The following is a 19185-nucleotide window of genomic DNA, read 5'->3' as shown; positions in this document are numbered from 1 at the left end:
TGTTTCCAACACCATATATCATAGCTGGCCAAAGCTATACATTTTACAGTAAGGATAGAGAAGCAGTAGTATTCCCTATATATTTTAAAGCTTCTGCTGTCTCTTATTGCTGTCTGGAAATAAGCAAGCATTTATTTAAACTTCATGTAGGTGCTAGAGAAAAACAATTTGTGCTTTGCAAAGCAAGAAAACTGTTCCATGTGCCGCACCTGCATGGAGATGCAAATAATTGAGCTGTGTTTTGCATGCCTGTTGCAAAAACATCCAAATTGAAAAGAACCCAATTTCACTCCATCCATCTTGCTTTGAGTCATTTCATTCTATTTATGTCCCCAGCCAATTCTGTTGAAACACCCATCCCATGAGCACTACCAAATTGGAATTTTGGCCCTTAGACCCTCTTACCCCTGTTTTAGGGGCTCAACAAAGGCTTCTACCTGTTCTTAAGATAAGCAGTCCTTCATATTAGGACTCCATTAAACAGCATTACCAGCTGTAAAGCTAAAGAAAAGTTTGGAATGCCTGCATGTTCCTTTGCTGCTACCTTCCCTGAGCCCCCTGCGTATTTCTTTCAAACATATAAAAATGTTGGCTCATCCTAAAGTCCTTTTCTTTTTGTTCTTTAACTTGGCAGGTGTTTTCCAGGAAAGAAAGCTGCAATCTGCAGACTGTCCCCACTTCGGAGCTCTATAATGTTTGTCTGGTTCAAACAGATCTCCTGGAGGCCATTGCCAACAAGAACTATTTCTGCCGCTGCATCAGACGGTGTGAAGAGAACTATGAGAACTACGTAGCCAGGGCTGAGGGTTGCATCTAGGCTCTTTTCAAAGGAATCTTCATAACCCTCTGATTTTCTCATGCTTCGTAAGGGGTTTGTACAACAGGAGGAGAGTTGGCTCTTTTGTGCTTTGTAGGTGATGGGATTCCCCACTGGACTATCCTCTGTTGTCTTTGCTTTAAACTCTCAATTAGCACCCTGTCCAGAAGATTCCGGGTACTTCTTTTAAACCACAGTTGGTCCCAGACGGTGCAGTGCACCATATGCTCTGGTGCTGTGTTAACTAGTTCTTTTTGTTGTTGTTGTATGCCTTCAGGTCATTTCTGACTTATGTCATGGCATTTTCTTGGCAAGATTTGGTCAGACAGGATTTTTCATGACCTTCCTCTGAAGGTGCGAGAGTCTGACTTGCCCAAAGTGAGTTTTCACAAGAATTTAATCCTTTGTCTCCACAATCTAGTGTCCAAACCACTGTACTGTATTGCATTAGCCCTCTTCTTTTACTGAATATTTATTCAGAGCTGGAGAGCAGCCCACAAAGACACCCTTGTAGTAGAAATTGCCAATCTTTGCTTTGAAGAGCTCGGAGCTAGCTACCCCACAGGGTTCACAGAAAGCTATTGCTGTATTAGACAGCCCATCGTTCTTAGCTTTGAAATGGGCTTGAACTGCTAGGGTTTGTTTTCTGGTCATGATAACCGCCATTGGCCCCAAAAATACTGCTGAAGGATGCCCATTTGCTGGGGAAACATTGTCAGAGACACTTCAGAAATCATGGCCCGTCTTTGGTGCACTTAAGCAGGGCTGAATAATGGTCAAAGTCTCATGAACTGATCCATTGTAGGGAACTGTCCTTCTTTTCTAGCTTTGTGCTGGTGTTCAATGCTATCTTGTTGTCCTCTGGCTTCCAAAAGATCAGGACAGATACTTGCCAACTTGTGTACATAAAGGACTCCACTCCCTTATGCCACAAAAAAGGGTTGTGTGGCTTGGTAGTGCATCCTTCCCTTTCTACATTGTCTCCTTCCTACTACATGTTGCATTATAATCAGGCTGGTTGGGGATGGTGAGCCTTTTTAGTAATTGCACATTTCTCAACCACCCTCATCTTTGCTGTTCAAAAGAAAGCATTTAGTTATGTTCAAACATCTCCCCCCCCCCCCCCCCGCCCCTTGAAGTACATTAGTACCAGATCAGAGCCTGCTGTTGCTTGTTGTGGAGAGCACTTTTACTCCCGGGTCCCTCCCACCCAGCATGTGGTCCCTTCCACCATTGTGGCCGGCTGTAAGGGAGCCAGGGCTTTAGTTTGCTGCTTGAGAGAATTGCTTCGCCTTCCTCAAGCAGCAGGAGGCTGAGCCTGAGTCTTGTGCCAGAGAGGAGCAGAAACCAGAACATAGGTCAGTGTCTGCGAGGCATTGTTCCTCATCACTTCCCAGCATTTTGAAGGTTGTGCTATCTTTTCCCTTGGGGAACTGCTGGCAAAAGGTGAACAAAGTGGGAAGGAGGACAGTGAACTTCAATGTAATTCTAAAATAACACATGCTGTGGTGCATAGAATATTAAAGTCACGTTTGCACCAGAGATGATGCTTTATTGCTTCACATCCAGCAGCAGTATAGTAAAATAAATCTATGTCTTTGAATGGGTTAGTCTATATGATCAGTGCAAACATTATGTAAACATTTACTGTTTAATTGCATAACTTGCCTTGCTATTTTAGTTAGGAAGATAATGGGGCTTTAGAAAAAACAATATATCGGGTTTTAGATATGCAACCAAAGCATTGGGTAGGAATCATGTGATCTTCAGATATCATTAGACCACAAGCACAAGCATTTTTCAGCCATTTATCTTGTCTAGGACTGTTGGAAGTCACAGTTCAGCAACAGCTAGAGGCACATACAATGCTCCCTTCTAAAATTAAGGTAAACCTGCAAGCATTAGATGTCTCCCCATCTTGCATTTACTTCTTGAAGCAGTATTGATTACGGAAGTTCAAGGAAGAGAGGTTGATCTATGGCCGATATAACAGCAGAGAGGAGCCTCTGTTCAAAGAAGCTAATTGTTACAGAAATCTTCTTGCTTATAGCATCACACCAATCTATTTTGTAACAGCACAGTGTTTGAGCACCAAGTTGGCTGGATAGTAATGCTGCCCTATGACCTCTGCTATCAAGGAGAATTCTGAAGTAAAGGAATCCATTGAGAGAATTCCCATAGCCATATGTAGGCTACATAGTTTAAAAATATGACCAGTTACGTTCATCATTTTGCCCCAAGATATTTTTCTGCCTGCAGCAAAGTGCGCGCTTGCACACACACATCCAAGTCAAAGTTCATAATGCCCCACATCACTAGAAGAGACCTCAAGGGACATCCAGTCCAATCCTATTCTGCCATTCAGGAACACATAAAATACTCCCAACAGATAACCATCCAGCCTCTTCTTTAAAATCTCCAAAGGATGAGACTTACCGCACTTTCAGGCAACATAGTCCACTGCAAAACAGCTCTTACTATCAATAAGTTCTTTCTAATGTTTAGCTGGGATCTCTTTTTCTGCAGTTTGAATCCTTTGCTCAGCATCCTAGTTTCCAGAGCAGCAGAAAACAAGCTTGCCCCCTCCTCAATGTGACACCCTTTCAGATATTTAAACATGGCCATCGTTCCCTTAGCCCTTTCCCCCCTCCCAGTTAAACATACCCAGCTCCCTCTGCTGCTACTCATTGTTAAAAACCCCCGCAAGGGCATTTCCCTCTCTCTGAAAGTAAAATAAATTGCCACATGAAAAGCTAGCCATTTGCTGATCTTACATGTTTGGCTGCTTGAGATGCTACCTTTCTAGCGGTTGGGCCATCCCATTGTGATATCCAATTGAAAAGGGTGCTGGGTGCTCTTTGATTTTGCTCTGCTAGATCCCTGCCCACAGTCTCTTGCCTGCAGCCAAAACCTGCCCTGATTTGCACAGATGTGGTTATGTGAACTGAGAAGATAACATTTTCTAGAATGAGAGTCCATAATTGTCAGCCACTTTGGGTCTCATGTGGGAGAAAAGTGGAATATTAAATAAGTAGATAAATATGTGCCACGAGATGGAGATTGTTACAGAGCAATTTTGAACATTCAGAAAGTGTTTTACTAATGGTGTTTAAAGATGTTTCACTGTTTCTAAACCAAATGTCTCACTGTATTAATGAATTGCACCAAATGCCATGTGATTAATTCTGTAAATGGTCTACATAGCAAGCGCAGGAAACTAAAAAGATATTTCTTTTTATTTATTTAATGCACTGACATCCCTGCTGATCTACCAAGGTGTCCAGCGCCGTTTGTAGAGTTGATATGCAAAAAAATTACACGTGCACTAAATATTTTTTTTTTGTTGAAGCTATTGGGAAGCCTGGTTGGGAACTGTTGGGACATATTTCCTGGCCCTCTCCTGTTTGGGAAATAAGGGAGGCTAACTTTACCGAAGTGATTTTCAAAAGCAAGCAACTTCCAGTCACTTCTTTCGCTCTGGGAGAGGAAGCGAAAGAAGATGGGTCTTGTAAATGCCACTTTTGAGGAGGCAACTGTCCTCCCACTTCCGTCTCCTTTCTGCCAGTCATTTGAAAGCAAGGACTGGTCCTTCCACCTATTTTTCATTGTGACAAGTGAATGGCAGTTCTCTCCCTGAAGCTTCTCTTCGTTGATTATGAATTCAGTTGCTATCGAGACTCAAGGATTAAGGCAACCAGAAGCTCCCATTTTGCAACCTGCTGTGCAAAACACCTGTACAGAGCTGGCATTCTGCAAGATTTGTACTGCTGCCTGCTCTACAGTGCCCCCTGGCATGCAGACCTAGCAGGCTCTGTGTGAAGGTACTCTCTTCATTGTCTTCCATTCAAGGTTAATTAATCTGGACTAAATGCCACTCTCCTGCTTCTATGGTCTGAGGAGTTATGCACGAAACAAGACTGGTTGTATTCCTTCTCACACTTAAACCATCTTTTCATTATCAGTCGGCACAGCAAGATTTGACTCCCCCTCTCCCTTTGAATGTAACCTTGGTAATGGGGATTTAAAATGCTCTCGGTGATTTGAATAGAGAAATGAATTGTGGCCATTATTCTAGATGAGGGTTATCTGTCTCTGTTTGATCTGGGAGTGAAATGCAATGGCATATTTTATTAATTGCTCTCTTAAGTGTAAGAATGCTATAAAAGTGTGTGGTGAAACGGGAAGGAGCCTCTTTTGTTGCTGTATTGATTACAGCCACAAAGGACTGGACAAAATGCATTCAGCACTAACTGTGAGGTACTGTAATTGTAAATTGATGCACTTATTCCTCAGAGTAGGGCTGCATGGTTATGCTTTATTTTTTTGAAAGTGAATATTTCAAGCAGGCACTTGAACTTACTTGAATTGACTGTAGGTTATTTGGACATGGTTGATGTGGTGTGAGTGCATTATCATTAGTCTCTATTAGTTTTTTACATTGTTAGCACCTTCTTTGTGGCATTCATTGTCTCCATTTTTGGTCAGTAAAGGGAACTGGAATAAAAGTGTAATAATAAAAGTCATTTCAAGATGTATACACACCATTTGGCTACTTCTTTATATCCTGTCATGTTGTTCTCTTTAAGCAGGTTCACTTTTTCCATGTTGTCAGTCTATAACACATATTTTATTGAGGAACTATGCTCTAGCTTCTTGTCCAGACTCTGTCTTTTAGTGTTGCATTTCTGAAAAAGGAGACTCAGGTTCCATGATCAAAGTAAATTATGCAGCTTATGGGCCAATAGTGAGATATGCAAGGTATGGAAGTTCTTTTTTTATATATATATGTAGGCTTGCCAACTTTTGTTCCAGGCAGAGACTTTTGCCTTTAACAGCTTATCCAATTTGCTGCTGTAGAGATTTAACAAACTGATATTTTCTTGGCAGGGAACGGGAGTGATGGAAAATATTTCATTTGTTATACGTTTGCAGATTAAAAGCACAGAAGACCTGGTATGAAAAGGATAGATTCCATTTGAACACAACCACCATGTTCTATTATTAAAATGTTAGTTCATTTTGATCAAGAAGTTATTTTTAAAGATATAGCTCATAGCAGTTATTTTACATAGCATGGAGAATTCATTACAGCAAGATTATTGTTGTATGCTGTCAAGTCATCTCCGACTTACAGCAACCTGAAAGTGGTGATATCATGGCATTTTCTCAAACCGAGAGTGTTTGACCCACCCAAGATCACCCAGTGGGTTTACATAGGAATCAAACCCTGCTCTCCAGAGTCATAGTCCAACACTCAAACGACTGTACCACTCTGGCTTTCATACATATTTATAATAATATAATAATAGCTTTATTATTATATCCCGCCTCCATCTCCCTGAAGGGACTTGGGCGGCTCACATGGGGACAAGCCCAGCAATAACATAGGTTAAAGCAATCCATGAATTAAAACAATGTAACAGTATAATTATAAAACAACATAAATCACATCAGTTAGTTTGAAACCTGGCCATAAGTACTGCATATTCAGAGAGTGGCTTGTGCAGAACTCTGAGTAGGGTTCGTGGCTAGTACAGGGACAATCAGGAATAAGGGCGGAGGAACGGTCTCATCAAGACACTGAAAACCTACAAAGGTACGGAGCGGTGATAACATGCAGTAAGAAATTGTAAACAAGCTGGCTATCTGGCGGGACTATTCACTCAAATGCACACCAGAACATCAATGTTTTAAGTCCTTATGGAAGGTCGACAATGAAGGTGCCAGTCTGATCTCCCTGGGAAGAGAGTTCCAGAGCTGAGGGGACACCACCGAGAAGGCCCTCTCCCTCATCCCCACCAACCGTGCTTGAGACGGAGGTGAGAACAAGAGAAGCCCCCCCCCCCCCCCCGGAAAGATCTTAAGGCCCGCCAAATTCATAGGGGGATAGGACTCTCAAAACAATTAAGCACAGCAAGTAACCTTATAAAGCTAATATACATACCTCTGAGTACGCCCATAGTAACCTATGGTTGCAAGAGCTAGACCATAAGGAAGGCTGAGAAGAAGGAAGATAGATGCATTTGAACTCGTGCTGAAGGAAAATCCTGAGAGTGCCTTGGACTGCAAGAAGATCCAACCAGTCCATCATCCAGGAAATAATGCCCGGCTGCTCACTGGAGGGAAGGATAGTAGAGGCAAAGCTGAAGTATTTTGGCCACATCATGAGAAGACAGGAAAGCTTGGAAAAGATCATGATGCTGGGGAAAAAGGAAGAGAGGCCGACCAAGGACGAGATGGATAGACGGTATCCTTGAAGTGACTGGCTTGACCTTGAAGGAACTGGGGGCGGCGATGGCCGACAGGGAGCTTTGGCGTGGACTGGTCCATGAGGTCACCAAGAGTCGGAAACAACTATACGACTGAGCAGCAGCAAGTACCCACGTTGGGGTGCGGTGAATAAATATAATCCTTAGGCAGAGAGGCATAGTGGCTTGTGTGTTGGATTAAGACTTGAGATCTGTGCTCAAATTTTCACCTGGCCATAGAAACCCATTAAGAGATATTAACCTCAGAAGAAATCAAATGGGAACCCACTCTGAACAAATCTTTCAAAGGAAACCCTCTGATAAGGTAATCACAAGTCCGGAGCAACTTGAAAGCACACTGCAACAACTAGTCTTCAGTTTAGGACTACATAGAACAATTTTGGATATACTACTGGTTTTGAAATATTGGGTGGGGGGGGGGAGGTTCTTTTCATGTTAAATCAGCACAGAGTGCAACTGCAGTCTATTTGAAAGGTGAATTGCTGCTCCCAGAGGCTTCTAAAAAAGGTCAGTAACCCCATTGAATTGACAATTTAAAATAGAAATTGAGGGCTGCCTCATCCTAGAAGCATCTTCCTGACAAGCTGTTGGAAATAGAGCCCAGGGGAGACATTGTGGTCTTAGGGGGAGTGTGGCTGATAATTTCAGACTCACATAATCAATGCAATGTGGCCAACATTTCCTGTTTTATTCCTTGTGATTGTACGACTGGTACACAAGATGCCTTCATTACCTACCACTAAGTATACAAATTAGTGGCAACCTTCCAGATCATTTTGAATGTCTAGTGTGGCATATCGTTTTCCCAAGCCAGTTGCTCACCTCTGGCAAACAATAAAAACATGACAGATGGACCAAACCAGCTGCCAAAGAGTTGGACAATTGCAGAGTAATGGGACGTCTCATAGATTTTTTTTTTCCTACGTGAAGATAATATCTGTATAGCGATCAGGACAGTGAATGAATGTCTCTGTCGCAGTAGCTTGCTCCAAATTGCCCAGATCAAATATTTGCATGGGGATGTGTACAACAGCTTAATGTACCTTTTGGGGAAGATAAATAAAACAGTTTGACAGAAGGGCATTGTTACAGTAGGGCAGCTTCTTTTTCGAGGGATGAGGCCATTACTTTCTGATGAAGCACTTGCTTTGAATGACAAGATTCAATCATCAGGAAGGACCAAAATCCTATCAGCAACTGGAGAACTGCTACCAGGCAGTCAAAAATATTCCATGTGAAGAGGCATCTTCTTGTATTTTTCTTAGATGTGTAGCCCAGTGTTTTCTTTCCATCATGGAATTCATTACCAAGAGTATGCCATGTGCATCAATGTGATACAGGAAGAAACTCATGGATGGGATGGCTCACTGGCAACATGAGCTGGATTCTAAGAATGAAGAGAAATAGTTTCAATCCACAAAATGTATTTTAGAAAGTATTTGAGAGACACCAAGGATTCCTGTGAAATTATTATGGAGGTCAGGGAAGATATGGAAAAAAAGGCAGAACAGAAAAACTTAGCTATCCAGCACACAGCACTGGAGCACATCGATTTTACAAATTAGACATAAAAAATAAGTTTTCAATATTTAAAAAATTGCCTTATCCCAGTTTTAATAGGGGTAGGCATTATATAAATGATAAAAAATGGGGATGTTCTAATTCTATTTGCATAGCAAACATTCTACCCTAAACACAGATATCCATATTACATAAACAATATACAAAACTTTAAGTAATTTTCTTCCTGGAGAAGCTTGCCTGGTGATATTAATATTGGCATTAATCCAGTAAATTAAAGAGCCACCAAGCCCATTTGTTGCCCCCAATGGGCAAATTGGTAGTAATATTGTCCTGAACTAATTTCTGGCTTCTGTTGCCTCTGCTCAACCATTGCCCACCATGAAGAAAAAGCGGCCTCCGAGGCTCATAAATGGGACTGCGCTCAAACCATTTGCATAATTGACATAGCTTGATGAGATTAAATGGGTTGTATATACTCATCAGTCTTCGTGGTTTATTATATTAGTTCTGCTAGCATACTGGATGCATGTCTATTTGTCCGAAGAGCAACATGTACCAAATGTAATTTTAATAAAAATAAGCTGGTTACCAAAATAGAATAGTTTGCAGGGAAAGTCTGGCTTTCTTTGAAGCAAAGGAGGTCTCATACAATGGATACCTGCAGAATTAATGGCAATGGATGATATGTGACTGGGTCCAATCCAACAGAAATGCTTCCTTGCAAGTCTCTTAAAAGATCAGGAGCTGTGCAGCATTTGGTTTCATGCAACAGTCCCTTCATTTCAATGTGGGATGCAACCTAATGCAAGTTTTAAATGAATCAATCACATGAAATCTGGTTGACTGATCCACAAGTTGGATCTGCAGAGGAAAAACCAACCTTCCTTCTGAAACCAGAAGCGTATTCTTTGTTTTTGGATGAGTCACATGGCATAGCAGCAGGCATTGTCTTGGAGAAAGCATCCTACCTGCCAGTGAGCGAGATGTGAGAATGTCTCATCTGCTAACACTTGCTTTCTGCTGTTTCGATTAGTAATACTCGGGGCCAGCTTTGCTATGGGGCAAAATAAGCTTATTGTCTCTGGAGATTGATGCTAGGAAATAGAGAGCAGAAGTGAAGCCTCAAAAGAGAGAGCTGAGCGGCTCCACGGGATGCATCTACACTGCAAAATTAATACAGTTTGACACAACTTTAACTACAATAACTCAAAGCTATGGAATCTTGGGGTTACAGTTTGACAAAGTATTTAGCCTTTTCTGCCAAAGAGCGTTGGTGCCTCACTAAAATACAGCTCCCATGTTTCTATAGCAGGGGTCCTAAAACTTTTAAAGCAGAAGACTGGTTCACGGTCCCTCAGACTGTTGGGAACAGACTATAGTTTTAAAAATACATGAACAAATTCTTATGCACAGTGCACATATCTTATTTGTAGTGCAAAAAAAAACCCATGAGAAAACTATACAACAGTTAAAATGAAGAACAATGTTAACCAACATAAATTTACCAGTATTGCAATGGGAAGTGTGGGCCTGGTTTTGGCTGATGAGAGAGTCAAGATAATTAGGATTGTTGGTGTTGTGTGCCTTCAGACTTAGAGTGGCCCTATGTTTAAAGTGTAAGGCGGGGAAAAAGACCTTGGAGGGCCACATCTGGCTAGCGGGCCTTAGTTTGTTGACCCTTGTTCTATAGAATTGAACCATGGCAGTTAAAGTGGGGTTTTAATTCTACAGAGAATTACACAGAGTAATTCTTATATTCTGCTCTTTACTTTCTAAACTAGCTTTCCAGTGTACTGAAACCATGTTTTTTCTTTAGTGCAATTGAAGTAAAATGTAACACCATGTCCTGTTTTCTTCACATGGAACTATGGGTGTGATATCTGGTCCATTGCCTTGGGCAGCAAGAGATCTTTGAGCAGATGTGGGAATTGTGTGCCTTCAAGTTCTTTCCAAATTATGGTGATTTAGGGCAAATCTATCACTGGGTTTTCTTGGCAAGAGTTGTCTGATAGGAGTTGACCTTGCCTTCCTTGTGAGGCTGAGAGAGTGTGATTCACCAAAGGCTTCCCAGTGGGATTCAAAACATGGTTTCCAGAGGGGTAGTCCAATGCTCACACCACTGCTTCACATGTAGATTGAATCAATCAAGGAAGCCATGGCCCAAAAATCTGCAAAATCTGTTAATAACAGAGCCTTCTGGAAGACACTTGTTTATATTGTTATGATGACCACAAACACCCTGGTGCTCAGATGGCCCTTTTTAGTTGGCTAGCAAACTATTTGCTTTGGTGTCTACCCAGAAGTAAACCCCATGGAGTTTGTTGGAACCTAGGCCTAATACCCTAAATACAAAGTTAAGGAAGGGCCAGGCATGGTTCTACTTGTATGAAAGAACACCTGTGAGTATCAAGTGCTATATAGTTCATATTTCACAGGAAAAGCAATGGCAAACCACCTCTGAATATTCCTTGCCTAAGAAACCCCTTTGAAATTCATGGGATCACCATAAATTGACTGACGACTTTGAAGGCACACACACAATCCCAGATTACTTGGTACAGAACTGCAGCCTAGGAGTACAATCCTGTCGACACACTTTGGAGAAAGTCCAGTTGTACTTGGTATACTTTTTTCCCTTTCTTGAGAAGACATGGATGAGAGCTGTTTCAATCTTTCATTTATTCATTGTTCGGGTCCTTGCTGACATTTGTACAGAGTGGAATGATCAAACAACAGGAAAAGAGATTCTAGCTAAACGTTCAGAAGAACATTGTAAGAGTAAGAGCTGTTCGGCAGTGCAATATGCTGCTTCCTCAGAGTGTGGTGGAGTCTCCTTCTCTAGAGGTTTTTAAGCAGAAGCTGGTTGGAAAGGAAGGGGCTTGAGACTGTTAGGAATTGTGAGAGTTGGAGTCCAAAACACCTGGAGGGCCCAAGTTTGCCTGTGCCTGGTCTAGATCATGGAAAGTTATAGTCTGCTATAGTCAGATCTCACCTGGAATAACACTGTGCCCAATTCTGAGCTCCACAATTCAAGAACATTGACAAGCTGGAAAGTGTCCAGAGAGGGGGGACCAAAATGATCAAAGCTTTGAAGCAGAGGAGCAGGTTAAGGAGCTGGGTATGTTTAGCTTGGAGGAGAGAAGGAAATATTTAATTATTTACCTTATTTATATTCCCCCTTCTTCTACCCTGAGGGGGACTTACAAACAGCACTTATACAGTGCCTCGAACATAAAAACAAAAGCTTGAGATAAAATTAGGTTAAAATTTATACATACATAAAAGCATAATTAAAAATACATTCCAGTGATAAGACACGTCATCCAAAAACAAGGTCTAAGTTGTTCCATATCAATTGCACAATTTCTGGTTAAAATTATTGCACTGTGCTATTTTTTCAAAGGCCTGTTCCCAAAGCCAGGTCTTCACTCTTCCTCTAAAGGTTAGGAGGGAGGGGGCTGATCGAATATCTCTATGGGGGGAATTCCACAGCAGTTCGAAAACATGCAAATGTGAGTAGACCAATAGGTACCGCTCCGGCGGGAAGGTATCAGCCCTCCATGCAGTCATGCTGGCCACATGACCTTCGAGATGTCTATGGACAAGGCCGGCTCTTTGGCCTAGAAATGGAGATGAGTGCCAGCCCCCAGAGTCTGTCACAACTGGACTTAACGTCAGGGGAAACCTTTACCTTTACCTATACGGGATTAATTATGCTAAAATATCTGAAAGGCTGTCACCTTGAGGAGGGGGCAAGCTTGTTTTCTGCTGCTCTGGAGACTACTAGATAACGATGGAACCATGGATTCAAATGGCAGAGGAAAAGATTCCACCTAAACATTAAGAGTGTGGTGAAGTCTCCTTCCTGGGGGGCGGGGGGATATAAACAGAGGCTGGCTGGCCATCTGTCGGGAGTCCTTTGATCGGGTGTTCCTTTAGGGTAGGAACAGGGCTGGGTGGTCCTTGGGGCCCTTTATAATCCTGTGATTGTATGAGCCAGAGCTGGCGGGGGTTGTTTCCCAACTCTCTGATCCTATAACCACACACAAAGAGACCCGGCAATGAAGGGTCCAGGCAGGCACGCTGCGCTTGGGGGCGAAAGCGTTGCAGCCACGACGCGTCTTCTGTGGGGTGTGTGTGTTGGTGCGCATCTCTCCCGCTTTGATCCGAGCTAGAAGTGGGGAGGAGCAACTGCTGGATCCAGCGGCGGAGTTTGCGCGGGAGAGGAGAGGAGAGGAAGCAGAGAGCGCGGAGACCCTACGGAGGTGAGAGCCACGCCGGGCAACCTGGGCGAGGGGAGGGAGAGGGCCATGGGGGGAAAAGGGGCTGCTCTGCACAGTGCTGGCAAAGGCTGGGAGTGGGGAGGAGGAAAGAGAAGAGTAGGAGGGGGAAAAGGAGGGAGAGGTGGGTTGAGGCCACTCTACTGTCCAGACTGTCACCCTCGACCCTCATCTGAAAGGGCAGCTCTTTCCCACCAAAGTTTTTCTCTTCATCCAAGCTGTGTCTCCACTGCTTCTCCGAGTGACTGGGGCTTGCATCTACACTGTAGAGTTAATCCAGTCTGATGTCGCTTCAACTGCATCCTTGCTATGGATGCCTGCCTTTTGCCTTATGTTGAGGAGCCAGCATTCTTGGCAGAGAAGGATAAAGATGTGAGTGAAACGCCAGGAGAGAATATTTCTGGAACATAGCCATGCAGCCCGGAAAACACACAACAAAAAACTCAAGGATAAAGAGCTTGCAAAACTGCAACCCCCCCAGGATCCCCTAGCCTTGAGCCATGGGCGATAAAGTGATAGCAAACTCTATTGTCGATGGCTTTCATGGCCGGAATCATTGGGTTGCTGTATGGCCATGTTTCCGAAGCATTCTCTCCTGACGTTTCGCCCACATCTATGGTAGGCAACCTCAGAGGTTGTGAGGTCTCTTGGAAACTAGGCAAGTTGGGATTATATATCTGTCGGGGGTGCTTTGAATGCGATTTCCTGCTTCTTGGCAGGGGGTTGGACTGGATGGCCCATGAGGTCTCTTCCAACTCTACTATTCTATGATTCTATGTGAAATAATGTCCAAGGTGGGAGAAAGAACTCTGTCTGTTTGAGGCAAGTGTGAATGTTGCAATTAATCACCTTGATTAGCATTGAAAAGCCTTGCAGCTTCAAGGCTTGGCTGATTCCTGCCTAGGGGATCCTTTGTTGGGAGGTGATTAGCTGGACCTGGTTGTTTCCTGTCTCGAATTCCCCTGTTTTCAGAGTGTTGCTCTTTCTTTGCTGTTCTTATTTTGGACATTTTAAATGCTCAGCCATAGCAGAGCACTTGAACCAACCTGGACACATCATATTATCTGAGAAAACAGAAATGCTGGACCACTCTCACAACCACCATGTCAGATGACACAGAGAAGCCACTGAAATCCACAAGCATGTGGACAATTTCAACAGAAAGGAGGAAATCATGAAAATGAACAAAATCTGGCTACCAGTATTTTAAAAACCTCTAAAATCAGGACAATAAATAAAGAACAACACTCAGAAGACAGGGGAATTCCAGACATGAGTCAATCAGGACCATTTTTAAAAATTCTTAAGACCTTTATTAAGAGATGCTTGCAGTTTGACTTGAAAAAATCAGGACCAGCTTAAGCAGCTGAGGGGGAAAAGGAAGGGGCCCGAGGCTGTTAAGAATGGTGGGAATTGAAGTCCAAATTACCTGGAGGGCTGAAATTGGCCCGTGCCTGATATAGATGCACCCTTGGGCTCAGCAGGCAGGATGAAACCCAAACCATGCTGAGAGAGGACATGATAGCTATGTTTAAATATTTGAAAGGATGCCATATGGAAGATGGATCCCGTTTGTTTTGTTCTGTTCCAGTGACTAGGACAGGGACTAACAGATTCAAAGCAGAGGAAAAGAGATCGCACTTAAACATTAGAAAGAACTTCCTGACTGTAAGAGCTGTTTGTCAGAGGTATAGGCTGCTTAGAAGTGTGATTGAGTCTCCTTCACTGGAGGTTTTCAAGCAGAGGCTGGATGGCCATCTGTCAGGAGTGCTTTGATTGTGTATTCTTGTTTGGCTGGGGATTGGACTGCATGGCCCTTGGGGTCTCTTCCAACTCTATAACGACAACCTGACAGAAAGGCTTCATCCCTGTGTTTCCCATCATCCTGTCGAGAATAACTTGTAGGCTTAGGGAGAGTATTTTCCTACGGCTCACTGTGTAGCTCATCCTCTATGTGCTGTTTACTCAGAAGTCACACCCAGCATTGATTGAACAACAATTGTGAAAAAGCGTTGGCAGGAAAGTCAGGCAAGTGGATTCATTATTTTATTGTTTGACAAATCAAGGCAGTCTTGTTTTAGATTTGAGGTCAAGGGCAAAGCAGACACTTTCTCTTCTCTGACCACATGTGTTGTACTGAGTGTCATAACGGAGACATCGAAAATGTCAAATATATAAATATCTGTGACTATCTTTTTAAAAATATCAGCAATGTTTTCGGTTCTTTTCATACTTCTGCGTCTAGGGAAATGGAAAGGTCTTTGTGTTTCTTTTATGGAAAGGTTCTCTGCTATTACTTTTGCAATTTATTCTCCTGCTCATATAAAGAATCCAGTTTAGATCAAATTGTGCCAAATTCCAAAATTCTTTGGGAAGACCTCAAGTAAGATACAAGGGGTGCATCTACACTGTAGAATTAATGCATCTTGACACCACTTTAATTGCCATGACTCGATGGAAATTTGGCGAGGCACTAGCAGTATTTAACAGAGAAGGCTATAAACTTTGTCCAACTACAATTCCCATCATTTCTTTGCATTGAGGCATGACAATCAAAGTGGTGTCAAAATGCACTAATGTGTTGTCAAAGGCTTTCATGGCCGGAATCACTGGGTTGCTGTGAGTTTTCCAGGCTGTATGGCTATGTTCCAGAAGCATTCTTTCCTGACGTTTTGCCTGCATCTGTGGCAGGCATCCTCAGAGGTTGTGAGGTCTGATGGAAACTAGGCAAGTGGGGCTTATATATCTGTGGAATGGTCAGGGTGGGAGAAAGAACTCTTGTCTGTTTAAGGCAAGTGTGAATGTAGCAATTAGCCAACTTGATTAGCATTGAATAGCCTGGCACCTCCCAAGAAAGGATCCCTCCAGGCAGGAAACCGCCAGAATTTAAAGCTTCTAGGTTATTCTGTGCTAATCTTTCTCCCACCCTGGACATTCCACAGATATACAAACCCCACTTGCCTAGTTTACATCAGACCTCACAACCTCTGAGGATGCCTGCCATAGATGTGGGCGAAACATCAGGAGAGAATGCTTCTGGAACATGGCCATACAGCCTAGTAAAACTCACAGCAACCCAAACTGCACTAATTCTATAGAGTAGATGCACTTGAGGAAAACTGCTACTCTCCACTTTGAAGTTTTCAGAATTATCCTGCCTGCTTTTATTAAATGTAATAGTAATGGGTAGCTTTTATTTTTCCCAAACTGGTGTGAGTGTCCTTTAAAACATCCAGAATTTACCGTAGTGAATTCCATAGTTTAACAATATTTAATCTTGTATTTTTTTTGTGGATGGGTCCTTGTGCTATGAAAGAGGAAGAAAATATCTTCATTGTATTTACGCCAGTCTGTGACTCCTCCAAAGTACTATAACATCCATAATGCTTCATTAGTGGCTGTGGTTTCTGAGAGTTTGAGTATAAAATATATAGAAAACCATAGATTCCTTGTGTTGTCAAAGGCTTTCATAGCCGGGATCACTGAGTTGCTGTGAGTTTTTCAGGCTGTATGGCCATGTTCCAGAAGCATTCTCTCCTGATGTTTCATCCACATCTGTGGCAGGTATCCTCAGAGGTTGTAAGGTCTGTTGGAAATTAGGCAAGTGGGGCTTATATATCTGTGGAATGTCCAGGGTGGGAGAAAGAACTCTTGTCCGCTTGAGGCAAGTGTGAATGTAGCAATTAGCCACCTTGATTAGTATTGAATTGCTGTGCAGCTTCAAGGTCTGGCTGCTTACTGCCTTATAGGTTCCTTTTTCATCTCTGTGTGTATATGTGCTTTTATGCAACCTTTTGCCTTATGGCAATCCTATGGAATTGCATTGTCAAAGACAGAACGCCACAAGATAAAAGATAACAGAGTTTATTGGAGTTACAGAACTCAAAATGCCCGTAAAAGACAAGGGCTAGGCAAACACTGGCCTTAAAAGTAAAAAGAGACAAGAAAAACATTCAAAAGATAAACCGAATTAAACCGGAGTTTAATCCGGGCAAAATCAAAACAGCTTGCTTCAGCCTGGGAATAAACAAAACAGAAGCTGGTGAACAAAGAGTTCAAAGGAATGCAACTAATTGGCAGCAGATACTTCTCTGCTGCCAAAAGCTAAGTTTGAGTAACTTTAAAGGTTACTCCTACACACAGCAGGCAGATTCCCGATACAAACACAGCAGGCGAGGGCATAAGCAGTCAGCGAGGTCCCAATCCGTTCCGAAGGTCGTAAGGTAGATGCAGACGTTTGTAGTTCACCAGGTCCAACACAGGTAGGAGAATCCGAGGCCGTAGTCAAGAAGTCCGTATGTCCAGTACAAGCAGATGGCGTCCGTCAAGAAGACGACGGAAGGTCAAAGCTATTAAGATTAAGCAGAGGTTGCACAACAAAACCCCACACAATTCCTCCCGCCGTCTGAGCCCAATGTCCAGGATAACTTACGTAGTCAGCAAACGAATCACACCCGTCTTCAGGAAACTTCCCACACAGATCCCAAGCGTTCGTCCAGATTACCTTGCCCAACGCAATTTGCTATTGCTCCCAAACCCCATTTTATGCCAGTTACAAGTCCTCATCACTATCAGCTGCCCTCCTTAGCCCGGGCGTTTCCTCATCACTTTCCTCATCAGAACTGGAACACCTTTGACTACGCCCCACAGCATCCCCAGCTGTGGATCCCGTCCCATCCCTCCAGCTTGCCCATGGGTCTAATCCTGAAGATCCCCAATCGCCTCCCATACTATCATTGCCAGTGGCACCCAAATCCTCCCTTACACGAGTCCATTCCATGTCATCCTCTTCCGAGCTAACCATCTCTTCCTCCATTCTCTCAGTAAACCCTTCAAAAGAATCCTCGTCAGATGGTTCTGCAAAGATATCTCGCAGCCGCTTTCTTTCTCGCTCCTCGAGAGTATCTGACTCTCGAGGAGTCTTACGCCCACGTCTCCCAGTAGCAGAGCCATGAGGCTCAATCATAACATGCATAGAGTTTTCTTTGGCAAGAGGGAGGTGGTTTTGCCAGTTCCTTCCTCTAAAATATAACTTAGTCTATTAATATTTTTGTATTTATTTATTTACTACTTTTATATCCTGCTTTTCTCAACCTGAAGGGGACTCAGAGTGGTTTATTATATGTACATACAATATATCATATTAATAGCATATTTATTTAATTTAAAATATTTATATTATTATTATAGCATAGTACAGTATTAGCATTCTATATTGTCAGAGTAATTTGTAGCGCAGCAGTAGTTGGATGGAATCAGTGGAACGCAGAACGAAGAGACATCAGAGACGATGGTAAAACTATATACAAGTTTTACTGAAAGCAGTAATAAAGACAAACAGATTTGCAGACAAACACAGGACTTGACTCTACTCAGAACAGAACAGAACCGAACTGATGCAATCAGTAAAGTATACACACTTGTGTCTGGACACTCCCCAGTTCCAGCCACACATCAAGGTCAACACAGCTTCTCAGTAATTAACTCTTTACAGACTATAGTACACTCTGGATGATGCAATCAGTATGCAATACAAGCAAGACACAAATTTCATTTAAACACTATCAATATACAAATCCCACATTAACATATATTACTATAGTGTACTATACCACTATAGTATAATATTATTAGTAATATTGCATGTAATATATAATATATTATTATATTGTATTATATTGTATTATAACATTATTACCAACATTATATGTGTATACAATATATTATTTTATTATATATTATTGTATATTATATTGTATATTTATATATTGATTATGCTCATAATGTTCTTTGCTTCATCCAAGTATATGTCCAAATTCCTATTTTTTCCAACAAAGGGTGCAGAGGGGAGAATAAATGGAGTGAATAAGTACGTTTCTAAGGTAGTACCGGTAGTTGAGAAGCCATGTAACTGTATGAGTCTTCTCAGAAGTTGAGGGTATGTCTACACTGTCGAATTAATAAACAGTTAAGTAATAAAATTAATTATTAACTAATAAATAAATAATAGCAATAATTATATTGAGGGAGCTGTAGTTTAAAAACTTAACCTTCTCTGCTAAAGAGCACTGTGTTTTTCCCAAGTTGCAGACGCCAGGATCCCATAGTATTAACGTATGGAAGTTAAAGTGGTGTCAAACTGCAATAATTTTACAATGTAGACCAGGGATGGGCAAACTTGGTCCCTCCAGGTGTTTTGGACTTCAACTCCCACCATTCCACTTAAGTGGCTGAGGGGGAAAAGAAAGGGGCCTGAGGCTGTTAGGAATAATGTAGAGGGCCAGGCTGTGGTGCA

The 19185-nt window shown here is 42.3% G+C and overlaps 2 protein-coding genes and 1 long non-coding RNA gene across 9 annotated transcripts in view; 2 read left to right on the top strand and 1 right to left on the bottom strand.

The window, feature by feature from the left end:
- Positions 1-5352, top strand: part of LOC103281301 (uncharacterized) — a 34318-nt gene extending 28966 nt beyond the window's left edge. For all 4 annotated transcript variants that reach the window (XM_062973765.1, XM_062973766.1, XM_062973767.1 and 1 more), the window contains one exon: positions 635-5352. In XM_062973765.1, coding sequence (XP_062829835.1) covers positions 635-817 — 183 coding nt within the window. In that variant the 3' untranslated portion in view covers positions 818-5352. The remainder of the gene's footprint in view (positions 1-634) is intronic.
- A 7322-nt stretch (positions 5353-12674) lies between these two features.
- klhdc8b (kelch domain containing 8B) overlaps positions 12675-19185 on the top strand; it is a 74739-nt gene continuing 68228 nt past the window's right edge. For all 4 annotated transcript variants that reach the window (XM_062973763.1, XM_062973761.1, XM_062973759.1 and 1 more), the window contains exon 1: positions 12675-12875. The gene's annotated coding sequence lies outside the window, so the exon portion shown is untranslated. The remainder of the gene's footprint in view (positions 12876-19185) is intronic.
- On the bottom strand, positions 16739-17861 carry LOC134297086 (uncharacterized). Its single transcript, XR_010003815.1, has 2 exons — positions 17323-17861; positions 16739-17239 (listed from the first exon to the last, which is right to left on the bottom strand). It is a non-coding gene; the product is annotated as an uncharacterized LOC134297086 (long non-coding RNA).

This window comes from Anolis carolinensis, chromosome 2 (assembly GCF_035594765.1).
Source record: "Anolis carolinensis isolate JA03-04 chromosome 2, rAnoCar3.1.pri, whole genome shotgun sequence".
Classification (NCBI taxonomy): Eukaryota; Metazoa; Chordata; class Lepidosauria; order Squamata; family Dactyloidae; genus Anolis; species Anolis carolinensis.
This window is presented reverse-complemented; position numbering and strand designations above follow the sequence as displayed.